Source organism: Phodopus roborovskii, unplaced genomic scaffold (assembly GCF_943737965.1).
Source record: "Phodopus roborovskii unplaced genomic scaffold, PHOROB, whole genome shotgun sequence".
NCBI lineage: Eukaryota > Metazoa > Chordata > Mammalia > Rodentia > Cricetidae > Phodopus > Phodopus roborovskii.
In genome coordinates, this window is record NW_026125397.1 from 2,774,042 (window position 1) to 2,800,073 (window position 26,032).

Genomic DNA, 26,032 nt, shown 5'->3' on the forward strand with positions numbered 1-26,032 from the left:
AACATCACATCACTTATCATCCTGTGTGTCCCCATCATCCCCTCCTCCTCTTCTCTGTTTTCAAGGCTGTTTCCTTACTGACGTGGGCTCCAGGAGGCAGGAGAGCTCCATTCTTGGTCACTGACTTTCCGGTGCCCAGCAGCATTCAGTGGACTAGCTGACAATGTCTCAAAAATCAAAATGAACCCACAAATGTTTTTAAAATTCTAGTGAATAGGATTACATATATTATGTAGTAATAATCAATAAGTTTAGTGTTCAGCCATGAAAGGCATTTAGTTATAAGGGAACGCACGGATACTACAGGAAATATATAAAAACAGGACGAGCAGTCCCATGTGGTGCTGAGGCAGGCAGACTGCACACTGAAGGCCAGTCTGGGCTACATAGTGACACTCTGGTAACTCAAAATCACACACACACACACTCAAGATGAGCAAAGAAAATCTGCTTAGCAGTTGGCCTGACTGCTCTGGCTAAGGTACAATCAAGAATTTTACTAACATACCACAAATTCTTTTTCTCTTAGGTAAAAGTCAGAGTTAGTGCAGGTCTGAAGTTACTACTGTTCCCCATCACCTGATGCTGAAGCCAACAGAACAGAAAGAGCCCTACACCAAACTGTGCTTAAAAACCAGCTCTAATTCCTGACATAGTACCCACGGCAGCAAATAAATGATCATCTGCCTTAAGGCAGTTTGGATGCTTTTTTTTTTTTTTCCTTTCCTTTTCTTTTTGCTCTTTCAAGACAGTGTTTCTCTGTGTAGTCCTGGCTATTCTGAAACTCACTGTGTAGACCAGGTTGGTCTCCAACTCAAGAGATCTGTCTGTGTCTGCCTCCTGAGTGCTGGGACTAAAGGAGTGGTCACTGCCACCTGACTGCTTAGACACTTTTAAAAAATTTAACTAAGGAAATCTTGGCCTATATGATCACTACTTCTATTTCTAACATAACAGATGAAGATAGCGGAATTATATAGAGAGCCAAATTGTCAGTCTGTTAATTAAAAATGCTTTTTATATTCTATTAATTTACAAGGTATGGGTAGTTGTTATTAGAGATTTTTTTTTTTTCCCAGTATCAAACACTGACTATTCTACCCTTCTACCCACAATATCCACAGCCAGCATCACATCTACCAGAATACACAAATGTCAATGAAACATAAAGAGGTACAGGTGACTCTGCACAAATAAAGGGCTCATCCACATAACTGTGACACAGATGCACCTGCATCAGCTCAGTCAACACCACAAAAAGGAGAAGGGGGAACTGACTCGTTTAAAAGAATGGGCTGAAGGTAAAACTCAGTTTCAAATCTGGCTCATACATGCATGTGGACACATACACACACACACACACACACACACAGAGAGAGAGAGAGAGAGAGAGAGAGAGAAGAGGAGAAATGAAGGCAGTTTTAAAATTTTAAATTATAACAATAAACAAATTTATATATAGTATACTGTAAGGTAAAAGGAAATTTTAAAAATTTAACCAGTAATTCAGAATTTTACTTAACATTTTTCATTTTAAATATACAAAAATTATGATTGTTAAATTTAATTTGTATTTTAAATGTCACAAATTGAACTCCTAGCTTCAATGGCATGGAGGCACCCTTCAGTTCATTTTGAGGTCGTCTATATCAGTAATTCATTCAGGGTTTGAAATGACCCCTCTAAAACCAGAGAACCTAAGGCCAAGGATGGTCCTTCTTAGAGGGAGCTATGCCAATTTCAACCATATGTATGTATGTATGTATGTATGTATGTATGTATGTATGTATGTATATCCTTAGACAAGATTTAACTCCCTCTATGTTAGGACTTTTCAGCAATGGTAAAAAACCAAAATGAGAAAATTCTAACTATTAGAAAGAACTGTGGTCAGCTTACAGATTTGTTTCACAGCAGGCATGAAACCTATAACATTTACATTAAATTAAAATCATTAAATATAATGAAATCATTCAATATACATGGCTTTACACTTTAATTTAAAATTAAGTGCCTTACAATTGCTACCATTTACTTAGAATATATGCCAAGCCTCATGAGCAGCTGTGCCCACAGAGATGAAAAGCCATACTCAGCTCTACAAGGAAAAGCTGGAGAACGAGAGTATCGCTTCATTCAAACAGTGCTTGAAATAGTGCTTGTCTGTATAGAGAAACCCTGGGTTTGATCCTCAGCACCACACAAAACCGGGCATCAAGCTCCAGCTGGGCTTACATGTAACCCGGTGTGAAAAAATAAATAAATAAAAACTGGGCTCTAGCTTAATGGCAGATTGCTTGCCTAGTAAGTGTGATGCCCTGGTCAGCCTCTAGATTATTGTGGGGTATTTGTACAATGTGTGAAGACATACTGCTGTGGTTGGTTTAATAAGGAGCTGAATAGCCAATAGCTAGGTGGGAGTACAGGTGGGTCTTCCAGGCGGGGAGAGGGGAGAAAGGCAGAAATATCAGGGGACACAGGGAGAAAACAGGAGGTACAAGATGTAAGAGAGGCCACACCACAAGCTAGAATGTACATGGATATAAATGGGTTCATTTCAGTTATAAGAGCTGGTGGGATAAATCTAACTTAGTGGTCAAGATTTCATAATTAAGAAGTCTCTGCATCATTATTTGGGCTGGCAGCCCAAGAAAATCCAGTTACAAATGGTGTCCAATATGAGGCTCAAATGTTCAAATGTAGGGCCCGAGGAACCTAAGAAAAGTTCTTCACAAAGAGCCAGACATGGCTTCCTAGTCCTGCAGTCTCTCAGACAGGCCAGTGTTTGGCATACAGAGATGTGATTACGGCTGCTGCCTGTGGACTGCAGCCTCTGCCAGCATCATGAGGCAGTGCCTGTGCTAAGCTGAGTCACACAGCTGCTGACATGGCCGGTTAAGACTCGAAGCACACAGTCAGAGAACGCTGTAGGTGCTTAGTAAAGTCAGGTCAGACACAGAAAACCTCTAAGAAGGGATAGTATGTTTAAAGACATGCTTGGATGCTAAAGAAAGAAAAGAAATGGGCACAGACAGGCATAGAAAAAATAATTCAAAATAATAAAGTCTTTAAAGAAAGAATAAAGTAATCTAAAAAATAAGACATATAGATGAAAAATACATGGATGTCTAGATCCTGTATGGTGCTTTGCTGGCTTTAAATTTTTAAAATGCTAACATACAAAAAACAACAGCTGCTGGGAGACATTGGATTATGGAAATTGCTCACTTAAACCAACCTACATATTTTAAGAATGTCTTAACTTCAAAATGGAAGTCTGAAAATATGTTGCATTGGAGGAGAGGTTTTGCCTTTGTTTCCATAGAAAACAAAAAGTTATGGCTCTCTTCAAAATTAGTGAAGTTCAGGATTGATTGGAGAAACCTCTTGAAAATTCTGGCTGCAGAAATGAGAAGAGAAACCAAAAAAACAAACAAAAAGCCCCACTGGACAGATGGTCTATATGCTGATCCTTCTACTAAGGGACCAGCTCTGAGACTGGGGAAATAGTGTGGGGGATTGTGCACTGTGTGAAGATGCATTGCTATGAACAGCCAAAAGCTCAGCAGGCGGTACAGGCGGGACAGAGAGAGAAGACATAGGAGACACCATCAAGAAGCAGAACGAGTGACAGATAAAATGGGAGAGGGGCAAAAGCCATGTGGTAGAATGTAGATTAATGAAAATATGGGTCAATTTAAGTTATGAGTTAGTGGGTCAAGCCTAAGCTAAGGCTGAACTTTCATGATTAATAATAAATCTCCATATCATTATTTGTGAGCTGGGGACCCAAAGGAAAGTGAGATTACACTAAATCTTCAAAAGGAAAAGAAAATGGAACTAGACAATAAATGCAACATGTGACTCATTCCAAAAAACTTGATATTGTGGAAAAAAATTTCATTCCAATCATAGACTTTCAAGAAAGCTAGGATTTAAGCTCAGAAATGTTAGAGATAATAGTATTCATTCTATAGGCTGACAGAGTGTACTGCTCTTTGTTTCAAAAATAAAATACTGGTAATTTTTATCAAGGAACAAAGCATTTCTTAAACTAATGACACTTTCATACATAGATATTACCATTTCAGCCAGGAGCGATGGTGAACATCTTTAATCTCAGCACTCAGGAGGCAGAGGCAGGTAATCTCTGACTTTGAGGGCAGTCTGATGTCAAATAAAGAGTTACAGGACAGCCAGGTCTACACAGAGAAACTCTGTCTTGAAAAAACAAACAAATAAGAAGATGTTACCATTACATACTACCAGAAATCTCAAAAATTACATAGTCTAAATGGACAAAATTATCTTCAATCGACAACATTCAAGAGTTGTTTAATTTTAGAATTAAACTATAAGAAACTAACAAAGGATCTCTGTGAATTTTACTTCTATAAAACCTACTTCATAATTCAGCATCTCAGGACACTGATAAATTTACTGGCAAGAAAGAAATATTAGCTCTTCCTGGTTGCTGCCTGTCTTTGCCTGGATCACTAAATACAGAGACAATGCTAGGAGCTCATTGCCCCCTTCTCCAGCTACTTCCTTCTCTCCTCCAAACAATTCACTGTGCAGAAGAGCTTCTAATTCTCTCCCCCAAGTTTCCAGGGATCAATATATTATTTCCTATAAAAGGCCAGAAGTAAACAGTTTGCCTTTGAGAGTTATCAGGTCTTTGTGACAACTACTATATTTGCTAGGGCTGTATGAAAGCCCTACAGACGATCTGTAAATGAATTGATGTGCCCATGTTACAATAAAACTTTATTTATAAAACCTGCCTGTAAGTCATTTGGCTCTGAGGGCTGTAATGTGTCTACCTGTCTCTTCTATCTTCCCTGGGTGCTCTGGTGAATTGAAAAGGCTTTAGTTAACCATCTGTGAACCAAGGACACAATTTTATTCACCAAGCAATGTATCTCAGCTCCAAACTCAATCTACTTGTTGAAAAGCCCACTTGTGTTTCATAGATTCAATAGTATTTTGAAACAAAACAAAAGCAAACCTCCTTTTTCAAATGTATTTTTAAGTGTGTTATGACATTATAAACCATAAATCTCTTCATACCAAAAAACTAACATTTATTGTAAAAGAGCTATATTCATTGAATCACTGAAACACAATCTGGAACTCAGTTCTCTGCTACTTTTTGCCAAGAGGCTGACAAACAAACAAACAAGCAAACAAAAAAGAAAAAAAAAAGAGGAAGAAGAAAGAAGGAATGAAGAAAGAAGGAGGGAAGGTCTTAAGGTTCTAAGGGTTGTAGATGTAGCTCAGTATGCTCAGCATGTCCAAAATCTGGGTTCAACCTCCAGCATCAAAAAAAAATATATATATAAATATATGTATGTATGTGTGTGTGTGTGTGTGTGTGTAGCCCCTAAAAAACACAAAATGGGTACAAGCTCTCATTTTCTCTGAATCTAGAGTAAACAGCGACACCTAATGGTAAAAAAGTACTCCACCCATAAGGCTTCTGGAAAATCCAGAATTACTTACCTGAGGCTGAAGCAAAACAACCAGGGATGTGGGGAGACCAGATTGTGCTGTAAACGACATTCTCATGCCCTCTAAAGGTACACAGAGAATTTCCAACAGTTGGATCCCACTAAAAATAAATGAGCAGACCAATTACTCAACAAAGGTAAACACAAATGTACATTTTAACAGATATACTCTATAGCACTGTATGTGTAAATATGACATAAATAACATATACATTTATATATACATATAAAATACATATATTTCCAAGATTTTTAAGATTCATTTTTCCATAAAATAAGATGGTCTTTAAGGGACTAAAGTAATCACTACTAAGCTAATTATTAGCTTGTAGCCAAGACTATTTTTTAAATTTTGATAAACATTTTAATATATACTTTTGAAAAGAAAATTAATTGATCAATGGGAGCTTGGAAGGAACTATTTGTTTTAAATGCAGCAATGCGGACATACCACTTTGACAGTTTGATCCCAGGAGCCAGACACCACAAGTTGTTCGCCTCTGGTTTGGCTCCAATCAACACTATACACCTAAAAAATAATTCTTAATGTTCAGAAAGCAAGACAGAATCAAGTTAAATATTACATTGTAGCTCTGTATATCACTGTCAACCTGCAACTCACTCTATTAAAACACCAAGTGCTACCCATTTCTACATGTTGTCTGAGAAACAGAAAGGAGGCCCTGTCATTCTCTCATGCCCACTCCTAAGAGACTGACTCCACTCTGCCTTAACAGACACCTACAGTTTCCAAACCTCCTTCACAGAGACAAGTCACGCACACGTTAAATCGGCCAACTGGTCATTACTTACAGCACCACAAATAAATGTCAAAGTAGGTAAGAAACTCATCTTAAAACCAGGCAGTGGTAGTGCACACCCTTAATACCAGTACTCAGAGGCAGAGGCAGGTGGATCTCTGTGAGTTCGAGGCCAGCCTGGTCTACAAAGTTAGTTCCAGGATAGCCAGGGTTACACAGAGAAATTCTGTTTCCAAAAAAAAAAAAAAAGAAGAAGAAGAAGAAAGAAAGAAAGGAGAGAGAGAAAGGGAGGAAGGAAGGAAGGAAGGAAGGAAGGAGAAAGGAAGGAAAGAAATCTTTAAAGCTTGCTTCCCCATGTTCATCAGAAAGCATTAACATTAAACTATGATCCCCGCCTAGCCTTTCTCGGCACGAACGGGTACATGAACCAGTGGACTTCCCGACCTCTGGCAGGCAGCTTTGGTTACCGCGCAGTGCTACTCCAGTGCATGCGCCTTCGTCTCACTGCCTCAGTTCAAATGAGGCTCTATCACTTTATACAATCAATTATATACACACCCCTCCTGACCTCAAGGCTAGGGAACAAGAAACTGACTCTAAGTTGTGGTTACTGAACCCTTAGAATAAGGGAGGAAGAAAAGTCTGTTCCATATAGATGATACCATGTTCCCCCTTTTTGGTTATGGGATGTAAGAATGGTGAAAAATAAACTAGTGGCATTTCAATAAGAACTGAATCTGCCCTCCTGATTTTATTCTGTCTCTGTCTCTTCTTTATGGTCTATAGCTAGCCTTTCCCTCATCCACACACCCACACTCAGGTACAAACTTAGGGCTGCTTAGCTGGTTCTGATTTCAGCCCCACAAAGACAGCTTCCGACACATACTGATCTGGATTGTATTTTAAAGTTTGGTATTTTGTCATTTAAGACACTGTGGTGATTTGAATAAGAATGGCCCCCACAGGCTCATACATTTGAACACTTATTTACCAGGGAATGGACCTGTCTGACAGGATTAGAAGGATTAGGAGGTGTGGCTTTAGCTCTGAGGCTTCAAAGCCCACACAAGGCCCAGTCTCTCCCTCTGCCAACAGACAAGTAGCTCTCAGTTTCTGCTCCAAAGCTGTCTGCCGCCATGCTCCCTGCCGTGATGACAATGGACTAAATCTCCGAAACTGTCCCCAGTTAAATTCTTTCTTTTTAAAGAGTTGGATTTCTTCATAGTCATAGAACAGTGACTAAGACAGACAAGGAACTCAATGAGTCAAACAGAATAGTGGCAGGTAGAGGCTAAGAGAACAGAGGTAGAAGTAACTTTGGCCAAAAGGTAAACTTTCAGTTATAAAATAAATACATTCTATCAATACAAGGTACAGCATATAACTATAGTTAATAATAACATATGCCTAAAAGACGCTAAGGAAGTTGATCTTAAATGTTCTCTCCATGTACACATAAAATGGTCACTATGTTATTAACTTTACTGTGGGAATTATAACTCAGGGCATATTCAGTTTTTAGGTAAGCATGCCTTACCTAAAATATTGCTGTATGCATTACATAGAAATTATATTTATTTGTGAACTATACTTCAATAAAATTGATGGGGGTAAATTATTAAAGTTCCAGAAAAAAAAGCATATAAGTGAAACATTTTATGTTTTGTACATTAAGGCCTTTTTGCATTTTTATTTCTTAAAATGTTGCATTATGCTCAGTGTGATAGCACACATGTATCCCAGCACTTGAGAGGCAGAAGCAGAAGGCCAACATGGTGTATATAGTAAGTTCAAGGTTAGCTAAACCTACATAATGAGAGCACACCTCAAATACCAAACAAATTGCTTTGTTTTGTTTTGGGGGATTTTGGGGGGGCAAGGGTTGTTTGTTTGTTTGTTTGTTTTTATGGAGTTTTTTGGTTTTGTTTTTATTTTGATTTTTCAAGATAGGGTTCCTCTGTGTAGTTCCAGCTGTCCTGGAACTTGCTCTGTAGATCAGGCTGACTTCTAATTTAAGAGATCAGCCTGCCTTTGCCTCCCAAGTGCTGGGATTAAAGGCGTGTGCCACCGCCACCCAGCATTTGTTTTGTTTTTCCAAACAAACAAATTGCATTAACAAAAAGCCCTGAGTGCCTCACACTTACCCTAATCTACCTCTTCCACTGTCAATGCCCATGCAAGAAGAGAAGAAAACAAACAACAACATCAACAAAGTAGGGCAAGCAGTACTTGTGCAACAACAGAGATTGTCTACTGGCCTCCCAGTGTACATACACTCACTGTGACATGAACCCATACATGTATGCACCAATACTTCCCTCATTCTCCTTGCCCAGTCCTTGATTGGGCAACAATCTCTGTTGGAACATCTGATTAGTAACAACTGCCGTGGATAGATTCTGGCATGATGGAACTCAAGCGACTTGTTCAAGCCAAATGGAAAGATCCTTGCACTGAACTATGGAAAGGACCGACCCTGTTTTAACATGGGGTCGAGGGCATGTTTGTGTTTTCTCACAGGAAGAAAACGAGGCTCAATGGCTTCCAGAACAGCTGGTGAGGTGTGTGGAGCAGAGGGATGCCAGACCTGTGACAGCTGGAGCTCCCCCAAACGAGTGAGATCTTCTGAAGCTGTGTTCCTGGCCCTCCGATGTCATTATTCTACAGTCCAAGAAGGAAAGGAGACTGTTGGTTGGAGAGCTCCAGTTTCTCTACAAGCCTGCTGCATCGACTTCCCAGACCTGTGAGTTCTCATCCTGGATGCAGCCAAGGACTGAATGTCTAGCAGTTCATCCTCACTACATCTTGGGGCACAGAACTCAGTTTTTGCCAGTGTTCCCCTTTGGGGGAAAAGGACTCATAAGGACAACTGAACACTACTGTAGAAATGATGTGTGGCAAAAATTCCTCAACACATGAAGAGGGGATGGACAAAAGTTTTGCAGCTGGCATTCAGCACTCAAGGACTGGGATATTTCAAACTTACCTTTGGAAATTATAAGCAGCAGTGCTTTGGACTTTAAGAGAGGGAAAAAGAAAAGGTTCAGAATTGTGGAATTATTCATACTTCACCCACCATGAGAACATTTTATTGTCCTTTGATTGATTTAAAAATTATTAGAATTGTAGTCCAGCCAATTATGTGTTATTGTTATTAATCACACTGGAATTATTAATGTTTACAACCTTTGTTATGCTATTTAAAAAAGTCACGGCTCATTCTGATAGGATTTTGACATGATGCTTATGTGTTGGTAGATATTATGCAACTAAGAAGGCAGATTTAGATTTTGTTACAGCTAAAACTACTAGAGACATCCTAGAACGATTTTAAAGGCCATTTCATTTTGATCATCCTTTATTACTTAATAGAAGATGTTGTAGCCACAAAAGCATATGCATTGCTTAGCATAACCAAGCTTGCTGATGAACTTTACATGGAAAGTTGGCTGAGAGGTGCATGACATCAAGCTATGCACTATCTCCTAACATTTTTATTTACAAAGGCTGGTGGTCAACGATAGGTAATATCTTTTTGCCTTAAGGTGAGACATGACGGAATGTGTGTTCCAATGACACTTAAGGCTAGAAGGTGGAGGAAGACAACCTAAGACAGACAAAGTCATCTGTCCTGTAGCAGAAGTGCATGTATTAATTAATTAAAATAAGGGGGAATTTGTTGGGGCCCAAAAAGATAGCTCCACTCCATCTTGACTAAAGGTCAAAGAGTTCCAAAACTATCCTTAGTAAGTCATAAGACCTAAAGGTCAAAGGTGTGGCTACAGAAGGATGATTGATCTTGGCCTTGGATGTCTTACCTAAGTAACAACAGACTTGGTCTGAGGTGTGGTTACTCTTGGCCCTCAAGGCCAGATTATGAGAAATTGAATGTAAGGTTCTCCGAAGCCTTGGAGAATTGAGGAAGGTCTGTTTGTTCCATAAACATGATACCACGTTCCCCTTTTTGGTTAAGTATTTAAGAATGGTGAAAAAATAAACTTGTGGCATTTAGTGTTGACTGAATTGCCCTCCTGATTTTACGCTGCGTCTCTGTCTTTTCCTATAACATCTTTACTAGCCTTTTCTTTATCCACACCCCCCCCCTCAGGTACAAACTGTGGGTGAGTTGGCTGGCTGCAACCCCGAAAAGACAGCTTCCCCCACATCCTCTTGTCACTCGCCATTAAATACCTAGAAGTGAGGCATGAAGGTGAGATGGTTGGAATGCTAGACAGGAACAGCCCTGGAGGACCTTACACTTTAGTAAGAAAAGATATCTACAAATACACAAACATAAAATTGTGTCATTCTCATCCTAAAATTTGCAGGCAAATGGGCAGAACTAGAAAAAAACATCCTAAGTGAGGTAACCTAAAACTAGAAAGACAAATATGGTATGTACTCACTCACAAGTGGATACCAGAAATAAAACAAAAGAGACCCAGCCTACAACCCACAACCCCAGAGAAGCTTGAACCCTATTCCAGAAACAGATGGAAGCAAATGCAGAAATCCACAGCTAACCAATGGGACAAGATTCTGGAGTGCAACTGAAGGGAGGAAGGAGTGATAATATGAATAAAGGAGTCAAGACCATGATGGGGAAACCCGCAGAATCACCTGACCCGAGCTAGTGACATCACTGGACTCAGGTCTGACAACTGACACAAGACCAAACTAGACTCCCTAAACTGACAATGGTGAGACTGGGATGATATATGAAGCCACTGGCAATGGGTCCAAGACCTAACACTAATGCACAAACTGACTTAGTGGAGCCCATTCTATATGGAGAGAGACCATGCCCAGCCTGGGCACAGGGGTGTGGGGGTGGAGAGGGGCCTTGTTCCTGCCTCAATGAGATGACGAGATACACTTAGGAGACTTCCTATGGGAGGCCTTACCCTCTCTGTGGTGCAGATTGGAGGAGGGGAAAGAGGAGGCAGTGGGAGGGGAGGAGAGAGGGGGAGTTGTGACTGGAATGTAAAATACAAATTAATAAAAAAAATTTGAATGTGTCATTTTCTAAAAAGTAGGTGGAAAAAGTAAAGCAAAATGAAACTTAACAAGGCCAGCCAGTTACTTCTCAACACGGTGAACAGCAAAGAACCTGCACAGCAGAGACCTGAACTTTATAAAGCTTTAGCCTTTGGGGAGAGAGAGCAGAAAGGACTTGAAAGCAAGGGACAAACAAGTCTGCCCTCCCCCAGGAACACAGAGAGACAAGAATTAAGAGAGAACATCTTAATGGTCATGCCTACATTTGCTGATTCCTCAATGTGACTGTCATTAGCCATCTATGAGTACAGAACTCTGACTGCCCTCCCCATCCATTCCTGCCCGTTTCTATGCAGTGTGGCTTTAATCCGGGCCACATGAAAGCGTATTTATAAGTACAGATTAATGTCACCACCCTGGCCAAAGCCTTTCAACATTTTGTGGCCTCTGCAGCTTTTCAGTTTCACTCAGCATTCTGTAAGATTCATCCATGATGATCTGTATTGCCCAAAGGTCAAAATTATGCAAAGCTATTCATGGCTTTGGACCACATACATATGTAAGCAAAGAAAGTGTAAACAGAAAACCGAAGGAAGCGGTTGCTTCTGGGAAAAAGGAAAGACAAAGACAAAAGGAGAAAGGTCATAAAGAGGCAATCAGGGGACCCCACAGATAAGGGATGCTACAATCATCATGGATGAAGGCCTATCTTATGAAATTACTCTTGGCACTAAGTAAAATTAATTAGAAAAACAAGAGAGAGAAAAACAAACAAAAAGTCACTGGAGGTATTTTGTGCCACTTTACCAAAGCTATACTTCATCCAAACAAGTATGAAAGGATATATTTTGTAGCTGAAACCAACTCCCAAAGAGCTCGTGTTAATCTACCCTAAAGTAGTGCCCTTTTGTAAGTTGGTCTACTTAATTAAAAATAGTCAAATAAAAACTTGCCAGAATCTTGACTTGCCTGCATGAGTGCAAAGGAAGGAACCGTGATCTTTAATTACTGAGTGACTGAAAGGGGCTATTTGCCGTAGGACAAACTTTGAATCTTTTTCAGTATGGAAGCCTGAAAGTGTATATAATGCAACAGAGTACTTCACAGCTGTCAACGTTTCTGTCCATCACTCTGTTCATCTTGCTTCACTGTTCCCATTACCGGCTGACTGCTGGCTAGAATATTTTATTATCTGATCAATTCACTCCTGAGTACTTCAGCAGATAAGGACTTTCTTTCAACATTAGCACAAGGCTCCTATGTATCCCTAACAAGACTGACGGTGCCTCCCTAATAGCATGGAGTAGTAATACTTGTAATTCTCTGATTGCCAGAAAAACACCATTTACAGCTAGAGTTATGTCTCTTGAGTCCCTTCTAGGCTAAGAATGCATGCCTCTTCCCACTTCGCTTTCTCTGCCCACCTTCCCATGACCTCTATCTGATGAAGAAATGAAGTTGTCACCAGCACAAGGCTCCACACACTGTGTGACCGTCTCCTCGTGGCAGTCCTTCACTCTTCCTATTTCCTTGAAATTGGAAGTTAGATCTGGAGGCGTAATCAGATTCGGCTCAATTGTTTTAGCTTCCTATTCAATCAAGAGACATATAGCTTCTGATTGGCCCGCTGCGATCCTGTTGTGCAGAGGATGCCTCAGTCTTGTACTAATGGTTTCAGCATCTGCAGATGACTCTCTTCCAGAGTCACAATTTCATTAGAGGACACTAAGTGCCAATTTGCCATTATTCCTTCTGCATGTTTCACAGGATTCTAGTATGAGGAATTCCTAATCAACTTTTTGCTTGCTCCACAATGAATTCCTACAGAGAAGGCAAGACCTGCCATAGTTCCTCATTAATGGTGATTAAAAAAAAAAGAGTTGGCAATATTTTAATTTTTAACAGTGGTGGCTTTCTTCTTACTACCGCAATTTCATGTACAAAAACAAACAAAAATCACACACACACGATTGTGTTGATGTGTGCGTACTTACTCACTGATTTTATTTGTTCTTTCTGAAGTCCAGACTGTGTGACCTTTGGCCACTGAGAGTTCCTTGCTCAACTTTGGGCATGGCTCCAAAGTCTTCTCATAGCTTTCTTGCTTTCTGACACAAGAAGATGTCTCAGATTCACAGTTTCTATTTCCTATGCAGTCCTAGCATCAGTGAGTTCTCCAAAGCCCCCCTCCTCCCCCCCCCCCCCGCATGTGCTATTAGACTACTCAGAAGATGCCCTATAGGCACTACAGATGCTCACTGTTGAAGGGGGAGGGGGGGCGCTTCTCTTTACAGGGCAAAATCCAGAAAATACACAGGAAAAATAAATCACAACTTGATACAGCTAGTTCACCCTCACTTTTAAGATAAATGTTCTATGTATTTTCTTTATTCCCAAGCCTCTTTTCTCTTACAGGAAAGTGCTTGGTCTCATGGCATGATTGTTGTTAAACATCATCTTACCACACACAGATGAGACATTCAGATAACAACACTGATTTTTCTGAATGAAGTTTACAGTTTCTTTCTATTATCTTTCCACTCATGACACATACACATCAGAGATGGCATTCATGAGACTATATTTTTAAAGTCACTTAAAATAATGATTTCCATACCTGACTATGGAGTCAGCTACCAGGCCCTATATCATCTTTTTTATATTGCCTTTTTTTGTTCTGCTTTAAGTTGTGATTTCTAATTTTGTAAAACATTTTCTAGTTTTTAAAGTGTTTCGCTGGTCCTAGATAAAAATTATGAGTTATAATTAGAGGAATCTTACTTCCATTCCTGTATCAATGTCCATTCTCTCCCGCTCACTTTACATGCAACTAATACTGTTAGTTTGAGAACTGCATTTCCATTGTTTCTTTTGATATTGCAATATAGCATATATTTATAACAAATAATGTAATTTAAACTGTATAGCTGTATCTGTTAAATTATATTCCTCTTACATAAAATTTAAGTATTATATATTTTAAAATAGTTCTTCCATGACATATTTTATATGATCTTATAACAAAACTAAAAATAATTTCCAGTTTCTATAATAAAGTTATAAAATAAGATTGAATAAAGTGGGTCTTGGTGAGACATTCCTATAATCACAGCATTTGAGAGACTGAGGTAGGAGGGTCCTGAGTTCAAAGCCATTCTTGGCTACATAGCAACTTCAAGACCAGCCTATGCTACACAATCACTGTGGTAGTTTGAATGTAATTGGTCCCCATAATCTCATAAGGAGTGGCACTATTAGGATGTATGGCTTTGTTGGAGTGAGTTTGGACTTGCTAGAGAAAGTGTGTCACTGTGTGGGTGGGCTTTGTGGTCTCCTGTGCTCAGGATATGCCCAATGTCTCAGTGGACTTCCTGTTACCTGCAGGATGTAGGACTCTCAGCTACTCCTCCAGCACCACATCTGCCTGCACATCACCGTGTTCCCTGACACTGATGATAATGGACTGACCCTCTGAAACTGTATGTGAGACACTCCAATGAAATGTTTCCTTTGTAAGAGTCGACATGGCCAAGCATGTGACACACGCCTTTAATCCCAGCACGAGGAGATCCCATACATAGACATATCTCTGTGAGTTTGAGGCCAGCCTGGTCTACAGGGTGAGTTCCAGGACAGCCAGAGCTGTTACACAGAGAAACCCTGTCTGAAAAAATCAAGAGAGAGAAAGTGTGTGTGTGTGTGTGTGTGTGTGTGAGAGAGAGAGAGAGAGAGAGAGAGAGAGAGAGAGAGAGAGAGATGCTGTGGTCATGGTGTCTTTCACAGCATTAGAAACCCTAACATTCATCAAAGAATCTGCCAAAAGAAAATTTAAAAACTTAATAATTCTCCTACGTATGACTCCTAACATATTCTAAAACAAGAGATGGAATTCTAATTCTTATCTCTGGTTCCCTTGTTAACTTTCTCTGGAGATAGGCCTAGTGTTGACACCCGAACTGAGTACTGAGAAAGATGACAGACACAGTACCAATGATCAGGCATGAAAATCCTTCTCTACTCAAACATATTTTATTGCAGTTTCTATCTATTCAAAACCATTTTCTCTTCTTTAAGTTTTTAAAGAAAGTTTTAAGTTTGGGTAAATGGAATATGAATAAAAACTGTGCAAGGTAAAGCTATTGTACTGCTTTCATTTCTGTTGCTGAAAACAAACAAAAAAACACCCCGATGAAAAGCAACACAGGGGAGGAAAGTTTGTTTGGCCTACAATTCCCGCATATGTCGGTCATTTCAAGGCAGTCTAGGCAGGAACTCAACCATCCAGTTACATCATATTCATGGTCTGGATAGAAGAGAGAAACGGTCCATACTGCTCTCCTCTCTGACCAGGCTCAGGACCAAGGCCTTGCCCAGTACAGTGCTGGCCACCAGGGGCTGGACTCTCTATAGCCTCAACAGGCCAACCTGATCTAGATAATTCCTCATTAAGACTCTCTTCTGGAGTGACTCAAGGTTGTGTCAAGTCCACAGTGAAAACTAACCTGCACGGCACAGCCATTAAAGGATCTTTACATTGACATTCTATTATACTCTATAACATTAGCCAGCAAACACATCAACATCATCAGAATTGAATGCCTATGAAGTTAAAGCAGTGATTTCCCAACAACGCTACACACTGGGACCCCATAAATACCCCTGACAACTTCCCCACACCCCAGACATTGTAACCTGAGCATGAAAACATTTTTATGCATCAGAGGCAGTGCTTAATGTTCGGCAAAGTTTGAGAACAACTCAGTTAAGTATTTTGCACACTTTTTTCATATTAAATTTGGGCATTTCAAATGTCATAATTGTAGTATAGTCCTACGGAACAGCTAGCACCTGAAGCAAGTAAGTGAGCAATTATATCCCCTTCTTCAGATGGTAGCCATTACATAGGACCATACCATACTTGGGCTCCACTGGGAAATAACACACTTACTTTCCCAACTTCCTCTCCCATCAATGTACCCAAGTGATTCTGTTTGCTTGCAAGACCCCAAACTACAGCAGATTAGCATTCAAGTCTTATACATGCCTGATGCATAGCATGTGGTACCAGCATAGGCATGCTTAGCACTCTGAATACAAGCACAGACTTTAAAATACTATACGATGCTCCTCTAACAGTGATGGCAGATGTTACATCCCACTAGCAGTAAAATCCAAACAAAGAAAATGAATTAGTGCCTATCTAACTAGAACCTGGTTTTCTCTACAGTCCCTGGGTTTTGAATTGCCATTTTAAAGTACACTAAAATCTACCTATAGCAATCTACTCTAAAGTAAATGGTTGATTGTGACTAAATATGCAAAAGGAAATATATCATGCTGATTTTTTCCTATAATTATTGCAATCCTTTGGAAGAAAATAAAAGAAACTGGAGTATGGCTTGACAGTAGAGTGCTATTCTAACATGTACATCACCGGTGTCACCAAAAATGTAAAGGAATGAAAGAGGGAAAATCCCTTTTATGGAGAAATAGTCTGTGCGATTTTAAGCATAAACCTATGTGTTTAGGGACCACACTAGTGTCAAATACATGGCTGATTACTATTATGTATCAATATTTTCTTGGTATCCATCATTATAGATATCTTAGCTTTGGTCATTATCCAAGGGTTGACTTATTAATAATATTTAAAGACTTAGATTACATGGTACATCATTATTATAAAATATAAAAATGCAGTTTCTCAGTGACAGCTGTGGCATGCTCAGCTCAAAGATCACTTTTTATAAGTGCCTGAACTATACATCTTGTTTAAACAAATCGAAGCAGAGGATATAGCTCAAATGGCAGCGTGTCTCCTAACTTGCATGTGGCCCTGGGACATGAGTGCCATTTCCAGTGCCACATACATTGGGTACAGCCAGCCAGACGCCATCCTAGCACTGAGGAGGTAGAAGCAAGACGATGAGAATTGCAAGGTCATCCTCAGCTACGGTAGGAAATGGAGGCTAGCCTGGACCAAACTGTCAAGAAGGAGAAAGGGAAAGGGAAGTGTGGGACACTGATTCAGCAAACTGACAACCCTGGCTATTCAGCAAGGAGGCCAAATTCCCAGCGTTTTAAGATCGTGCTAGCAAACAAAGTGAGAAACTAGAATACGTATTTCTGCACACACCTTTGAAGCCCCTGTACCTCAATTTCTATAGCACAATTTCTACAGCGGCAATTTCTATAGCCGCTGTAAGTCATGAAATAGAGGAATCAAATTCTTGGTTCACCCCCTTTTTTCCTTTGTAATCCTTGCTGAACTTGGCATTCTTTCCTATTCTTCCACCCCATTATATTCAGCACTGACTAAGGCAAAGTCATTTTATGTAGCTTAAAAGACCCACAGCCTCTGCAGACACCAATTAAATAATACAGAAAAGAATCTGCTTCCTGCTTTGATATTAAGTTTGGTGGCGAGCACCTTGACCCACTGAGCAATCTTACCCACCACACCTTGATGTTAAGTTGTCTTCTTTTTTCTTTGATTCCAACAAGACTTTCAATCCTCAAGGCCTAAAGCTCATCTCCCTTTTGCTCCAACTGAAAGTTGACTGTCGGAAACCTTTCCCCAGAAGGGATGCAAGGGAATAAAATGGAAGGGAAGACTAGTGGAGGGGAAAAGGAACAGTGGAGAAAGAAGATGGGGGGGGGGTAATAAACTGAAATCAACTATATATGAAAACCCTATAGGGAAACTCACTACCCTATAAGCTAATTTCTAAAGTTAAAATTAAATATCAAGTCCCTAGAGACAGGCATGGTGGCGCACACCTTTAATCCCAGCACTCAGAATGCAGAGGCAGGCAAATGTCTGGGAGTTCAAGGCCAGCCTGGTCTACAAAGTGAGTTCCAGGGCATCTAGGGCTGTTACCCAGAGAAACCCTGTGGTAAAAAACCAAAAGAGAAAGAAATTAAGTACCTAGAGGAATTCAGTGTTTTATTTTCCTAATCTCACTATGAAAGCATATACTACCTTGGATTTCAGGTTCTCAAACTGTGACAGATTTCTGTTGTCTGCAGGTCACTCAGCCTAGAGTACCTGGGGTAGTTTTCTTAGCTTGTGATTCTAGTGGTAATCACAGAAACCCTGCTTCTCAACAGTGGCCCACACTAAGACACATGAGTACATACTGAAATACATCTAAAAATGCTATTAGTTCACATAAACAAGTAAATCAGTAAAAGTCGTAATAGGTAGTAGTTATAATCAAACAATAAATCTACTTGCTAAAGCCACTTCCAGCTAACAACCAAAGTGTCCTGAGACATATGTTTATCAATAGTTACCTCTGAGGGATCTAGAGAGATGGCTGGGTGAGTAAGAGTGCTTGCTGCACAAGCATGAGACCATGAGTTCTAATCCCCAGGGTACCATAAAAGGCGAGGGGGTAAGTTACTCATATCATAAATTGTATAAGAAAAAGCAAAGTAACCAAGGCACGGTAGTTCACGCCAGTAATCCCAGTCCTTGGGACACAGAAGCAGGAGGAGCAGGTCAAGGTCATTTTCAGTTACACAGTGACCCCTAAGCTAGAGTGGGCTGTAAGAGCCCCTACCCCAAAGAAATAACAACAAAACTATCAGCAAAAATGATGCAACTTCACAATGTCTGAATTTTGGGCTTGCTCCTCTGAAGGGACCCTTTCATTAAACATCTGGAAACCCCAGTGCCTGCTTTACCAAGTTGTCATTACCCAGTGATTTTTCTAAAAACTTGGTAGTTTATCACCACAATATTCAAGGAGCCATCCCAATACAAGAAAGTAATAAAGTGTTCATTAATTTTAGAACTGACTATAAAAGTACTCATTTTTTAAAATAGCTGTAACTGAAGAATACTGATTTTTAAAAAGAACTATAGCTAGTCAATGCTATCTTGGGTGCCCACAATTCAATTTTTAATCACAAAACACTCATGTTCTTCCATCTAATTAACAATCACTTGCTGAAGGCCTACAATGAGAGAGGCACAGCGTAGGTAAAAAAAAAATTGAAACTCATTTGCCTACTGCCCTAAGGAGGCAAGTTTAAAAGCACATTTGCAAATCTTTATTTGAAGGTTCTATTGATACTTTGAGGTTAAAACACTTAACATCCCTTAAAATGTACACATGTATTTTGGTTCTTACAGAGTCTAAACTACTTCCTATGCCCCATATTACTTACACACACACACACACACACACACACACACTTCTTTAGTAAACTCAGCCTCCTGGCTGGCATCTGATGCTGCTACTGGAATACATTCCAAGTCTCTCTGAAGCCTAAGGACAAGTAGTGACAGAGCTTGTGAACAGCCTGCCCAGTGTCTCTTAAGGCACTGCACAGCAGGCTTGTGGGCAGAGCATAAGGAACGCTGACGGCCCTTATATTGCCCAGTGAGGAGCCTGACCTTTTCTTTTCTTGTGTTAGGCCAAGAATTACTTAATGTTTGAGTAATAAAATAAGTGACATCTACCATCAACAGGGAACATTAAAGCTTAATCTTGTCCCCTGAAAACATTTCCCCATGTTCATTCCCAAAGAGATTTCAAACAAAGTCTAAAAAAGAGAAGCAACCATCCCAGACAGATTCCCATCATACCTCCTGAGTGTGCTCTTTGTAGACCTGGAGGGGCCCTGTAGCTTTGGCAGTGTCCCACAGCTGCAGTGAGCCATCACCACTACAGGTGACAAGGACATGCTCATTGTCTTCACTCCAGGTAACATCAAACAATCCATCACTCCAGTCAAAGCTACACCAGAATTAAAAAAATAAATAAATAAATAAATAATACATGAACTGCTCATCAGAAAAGGGTTAATAACCTTAACTTTATAATCATTTTTCTTAGTTTTTCATGTATCTTAACTCACATTATCTCATATGATTAGCAACACCACAAGAGATAAGCAGATGCTTCACAGAAACCGGTTCAGAAATGCTCTAACAACATTCCCAACAAATAACACCTCAAAAATATTTTCTCACCAAATTAATACAAAAAAACTACACCCTTCTACCAACAACAATTACCCTAGAAGACTGGCCAAGGGAGGGCAGGGAGACAACTAGAAAGCTAAACTAAAAAGAGGTTTGCAGCCGCCAATATGATGCAATCTACCCAGGGCACGCTGTCACACCTGCTGCTTGCCGTAGCCCGTGACTCAGTATGCACAAGCAAGCACTTCAAAATCATTGTAAACACTCCCATACGCCCTCCCTCTGAGCTGTCTGACACTTACTGCAGAAACCTTTCACCTAGGAGCAGAGAGTCACCTGCTACCCCAATCTCTTTTCTCTGCCTTTCATGAACCCTGATGAAGTGTTATGAGTCTATCCATCAACAGGGAAGTCGGGTACAGAGAGAAGAGAAACACTGGGTAATCCACAAGATGGGCATTAGCTCTTGCTTAAGTAAAACTACATTATATTAAGACAGCAAAGGGGAGGTGTCATAGAATGTACTCACTGGCTCACTGTTGTTTAAAATATACAATTTATAAGTGGACACTAATAAGCTTGAGAACACAGCATAATCCTAAGTGACAAAATAATTTCTATGTTATGCCAATGTAAAAGCTTCTTTTACATCATAAATCAAAACCTACTAGTACAACTATTTAAAAGGGAGCTGTATTAAGACTTTGACAGTGGTTGAGATATATAAGCTTAATAATTAGAGCCACCACAGCCGTTTGAAGAACAATGGCCCCCACGGGCTCAATGTTTGAATACTCTGTTCCCAGTTGATACAACTGTTTGGGGAGCTTTAGGAGGTGTGGTATTGTTAGAAGAGGTATGTCACTGTGCAGGCTCTGAGACTTCAAAAGACCTGTCCCATTCCCAGCATGCATCTCTCTGCCTCCTACTTGTGGATCAAGATGTGAGCTCTCAGTTGCTCCTATAGCCATGCCCTTGCTCTGCTGCCATGGACCCTAAGCCCTGAGACCACACCCCCAAACCAAACACTTTATTTTACAATAAAGTGATGCCTTGATCATGGTGTCTTATGGAAGCAACAGAAAAGACAGCCACTTTACCTTCTGAAAATCTGTAGTCCAGATTCATTTTGATCCAATACTAATAGAGTTCCACAACCTAAAGAGAAAATAAAGGTCATGCTGTTGAACCTTCCACAGGCCTTCTAAGGTAAAGTGTTAAGCAGTATGGACCTGCTTTGACTATCACAAATTTCCCTTAAAGTAACTGTGACCACGTAAACAAAAGGACTAGAAGGTACACAAAATGCTTCAGTCATTAAATATTCAACTTACCATCTGGCCTGACTGGAACCCAGAAACCAACATAGGGGAAAGATGCCCAAGTGCCGATCAAACCAGGCCAGATGCTTGAAAGGCACCTTTCAAGTTGATGCTGCATCTCTACTAATGGAAGAGAAATCTCATGCTTATAGACTCCTAAGACTATGATCCTGCCTTGCTGATACAGGCAAAACACATCTAAATAGTATTTTAAGACAAAGTATTGTGGAAATACTGGGTCCTCTTTGCCCAAATGTTTAAATAGTATTAACTCCAGTTATCTGCCAGCAATTAATTACTATTGGTAAAAGACCAATGTCTCTTTCTCTTCCCTGGTTGCTCGCACACTCTAATAATTGATGAAAGTGGATCTGACAACTAATTATTAAGCTTACATGCACACCCAGGTGTTCCCAGAGTCTTAACGGAGTTGTCATTTGCATTCCATAAGATGTTTTCATTTGTAAGGTGTTAAAGCTCTTCCACTTAAACAGTGAAAAAATACCAATTCTGGGGCTGGAGAGACTGCTCATCCCTTACAAGCACTGGCTGCTTACAGAGGACCGAGTTTCTGGCCCCAGCACCCACTTAGCAACTAGCAACTATCAGGAACTCGAGTCCCAGGGGACCCAATGCCCTCTTCAATCCTCTTCTTCTGACCTTACAGACACCAGGCAAGGCTGTGGTTCACAGACACACATACAAGCAAATCGGTCAGATACAACCCTCTAAAAAACAATTCCTAAATATACCAACTCCTTATAAGGAACGTTTATAAAAGACTTAAAATCTTTATCCTAACTTGAGGCCAAGGACTGTAAATCTGTCCACGAAAGCACTAAGACTTAATGATAAGAAACTATAAGAAAATAAGTTATCACTGACTTTCAGAAATCCTATTTTTTTTTCCTACAGTAGACAAAACAAATACTACGGATCGATGACACACAACAGCTTGCTACACGTTGCTCCAGTTTGTAAACAACAGATGGGGTACGAGTTAAAAGAAGTCTAACTATATATGGCATAGGCGTCTCTGCAAATTTATCCATTTTCCATGAGACGACAAAAACCAAGGACAGTATTTTCTCGTCTTTTTTAAAGATAGGATCGGAGTCTCCCTACGTATTAGTTGAGGGTGGCTTTGAACTTGTGACTCTGTTGCCTCCCCCTTCCAAGTGCTGACAAGTTCATCCTTCCTAAGGAAGAGAAAGACATTTTCCCTGGACTCAATGCCAATGGGGGGGGGGGGGGCGGCAGACAGGAGAGTGGAGCGGTCCTCTGTCTCCCCCTGGCGGTGGCGGGAGGCTACCGCGCGCGCTCAAAGGCGCGTTCCCGGGCTCACCCGCGATGCCGTAGTGCTGCGCCGCGGCGCAGGCCAGGCGGCCCGGCAGGTACGGGGAGAACTCGGCGGCGTAGCCGTGACGGCCCGGCACCCGCAGCGTCCGCGCCGCGCTCATCCCGCCCGCCGGCCCGCAGCTTCTCGGCCTCCCCGCCCAGCTGCGGAGACAGTCTCGAGGAAGAAGCACACGGCGGCGACTCTCTGAGAACTTAGTCCAGGAAGGCCAGGCGGAAGTGAGGGCGCCGACGCCCCACAAGCCTAGATTGTGATTGGGCCACATAAAAAAGGGAGCAGACGCCAAGGAGACCATTTTTCTTTTGGGCAAACATCCACTGATTTTGCTCTGGCCGAAATCAACTGGCCTTCTAGACTTTGTTCTAGAACTAAGGGGGAAGGTTAAAGTTAGGGGACACTTCCGAGGGTTGTTCATGTTCCATCGCAGCCTCTAAGGCGGGTCAACTTGTGCTTTTATTAATTCCTTAAACTTCCAAAGCATTGCTATCCTGACATTGTCCTGGTGATTATAAAAGAAAAGCAAACTCTGAAATCAGTTAATGAGTCCAAAGACAACGAATAGAGTGCTATGTTGCCCAAGGTAATTTGAAGCCAGACAACAATGAAGCTAAGGGAAAGAACTATTATCATATCCAATTAACTTTCTATAGATGCTATGTAGTAGCAGTGTGCTTGTATCTCTGGCTAATTAAGGAAACTTGGACTCATTAATTCGTTCATTCAAACATTTGCCAAGCATGTGCAGTGTGGAAGATGAATGTGTAATTTGCCAAACCAAACACTGACGAGTGAGATTGTTGTTAATATTAAACCACTCAACCTGCATAAACCAACTCATACACCAAGCACAGCGCTAAGCTTTTCACATCCAAAAGCATCCTTGGAGTACATGGTTAAACTCAAGATATCACAAGACATGAAAACTGTTAACTGTAATCAAAATGCTGTTGGTGCTACAATAAATATATATGGGTGTTTTCAAAGGGAAGGAGGCAGGAAACACTAGGAAGGAGGTCATCTGTGGTGAATGCAGACACATGGGTTTTTTGTTACATAAAAAGCTGGAAGACATTATAGGACCAGGAGAAAGGTGAAAATCCAAGGAGACCTGAATCCACATGGGATAGGAGCTATCAGGGTTCAGCCTGCACAGAGAGAGGGCATGGTGAACCAACAGACATCTAGTAGACAAGAAGGAAGTCAACCACTAGTTCTGTGTTCCAACAGGAAGTCTTCACACTGTGCCCAAGGAACAAGACTTTCAAGGCAGTTTAAATAACAGAGAACTATGCACGTTTTCAGATGTGGGTTAGAAAAATAGAAGTTGACATTGGGCCTGCTAAGGGAACAGTGTGCTCCAAAGCAAGCTGGGGTTCTGTTTGGAGAAGACAGCAGGAACATGGCCTCATACACACTCAACAAACAAACCACCTAAAGCAACATCCCATTCCTAAGATCGTGCAGGGTATCCCTTGTGTAATGGGAGGCCTGGGCATTATATGGTGTCTTCCTGCTAGGACCAGAGAAAGCCACCAGACCTGAATTCCTCACATAGCAATATGGGCATGAATACAGGCTCCAGGACCAGCAGGCTTATTTTCAGTTCTTAATTATCAGCTTTATTAATTAAGGTTGAAATTTTAGTTCCAGTGCTATTCCATTTTTATTGGACAATGAGTACACTACATGTAATACGTGAGTCATCTTGGAAGTTTGCATTCAAGGGTGGTATTTGTGTCTGTTTGTTTGATGGCTTTTGTGGTCATGGAAACCTATGGTCCAATGCATGTGGTGTCATTTCACTTGCATGACCTATGTGCCATTTTTGAGGATGACACAAGGTGGCTTAGATAATCCTGAGAGTCGGTGTTAACATGGAGACTGTGCCACTCATGTTTGCAGACACTAGCAACTTCAATGCCAAATTAAACTGTTAATTGTGATCACACAAAAGGATCTCTGAACTCACAGATAAAAGAGCAACGTACTTTTCAAAAACAATGACATATAAGTTAAAGTCTAGCTGGACTCTGTGGCACACATCTGTAATACCAGCATGATGCACACTGGGAGAAGGATGGAGTCTGAGGCCTGCCTGGGCTATACACCAGCTTGGTCTGCATAGCTGTCTCCTGTTCCAAAAACAAAAAGAATAGGCTGGGCTCAGAGGTTAAGGATACTTACTGCTCCTGCAGAGAACCCTAGTTTAGTATCCAGAACCCATGTAGAACAGGCAGTTCACAACCTCCTGTAACTTCAGCTGACACTTTCTTCTGGCTCTAGTGGGCACTGGACTCACCCACACACAGATACCCATGTATACACATAAATAAAAATAAAATCTATAAGCACACAAACAAAAAAGTAAAGAACTGTTGTTGCTTAAAGCCTTCTGCAACTCACGCCAGACAAGCTCTCCAGCTAGGTCCTGAACCAGGAAAGTGCACTGCTTTCACAGTCATGGGCACGGGAGACAACAGTATTCAGGGTAGTTTCACATCTATGCTAGTTGCCTGTCTGTGTTAATTGAGTTTTGGTTTCGTAGACATGTTTTTTTAGTAAATATATGTATGCACACATACATATATTCACATATATATGTATATAGATAGATATCTTACAACTTAATCTTAAACATTTAAAATGATAGATAACACAAGGGTAGATAGGAAGATAGAAAAATTCAGTAAAATATTAGCATTTGTAACTCTGTGCAAAAAGAAATGTGGAACTCCCCTATACTTTTCTTTTACAGTTTTTCTGTCAGCAGCTATTTAAGATGAAGAATGGTCTTTTAAAAAGTCTGGTGCATTAAGAAGAGACTCCGATGACAATGTTAAGTCAACTGAAAAGTCTAAGAATTATGCAAATATCTACTGTTTACCAACTTCTCCTGAATTGGCTGTTCCTCCCTATTCCCTTTCAGAGGGAAAACATTCAAGAAGCTTCTGAACAGAATTAACTCGCCTTTCTCCACCTCTCTCACATAATTTGCCCACGGATTTCTTATGAAAGATTCTTCTGTTCTTTGTACCACAGAATTACTGTTGTTGCTGGTTTGTTTTTAAGCTGCCACCTACGCAGACACAGTCTTGCCATCCTATCCCACAAGAAAACTTTGTCCCCTTTAGCTTCTTCATCAAGGCTGA

The 26,032-nt window shown here is 40.6% G+C and overlaps 1 protein-coding gene across 1 annotated transcript in view; it reads right to left on the reverse strand.

Annotated features, from left to right (window-relative positions):
• Positions 1-23,052, reverse strand: part of Pex7 (peroxisomal biogenesis factor 7) — a 63,183-nt gene extending 40,131 nt beyond the window's left edge. Inside the window, exons 1-5 of the mRNA XM_051175358.1 lie at positions 22,872-23,052; positions 21,305-21,362; positions 19,866-20,016; positions 5,962-6,039; positions 5,503-5,611 (exon numbers count right to left, since the gene is read on the reverse strand). Of these exons, the coding sequence (XP_051031315.1) occupies positions 5,503-5,611; positions 5,962-6,039; positions 19,866-20,016; positions 21,305-21,362; positions 22,872-22,986 (511 nt within the window). The 5' untranslated portion in view covers positions 22,987-23,052. The remainder of the gene's footprint in view (positions 1-5,502; positions 5,612-5,961; positions 6,040-19,865; positions 20,017-21,304; positions 21,363-22,871) is intronic.
• Positions 23,053-26,032: the final 2,980 nt, after the last annotated feature.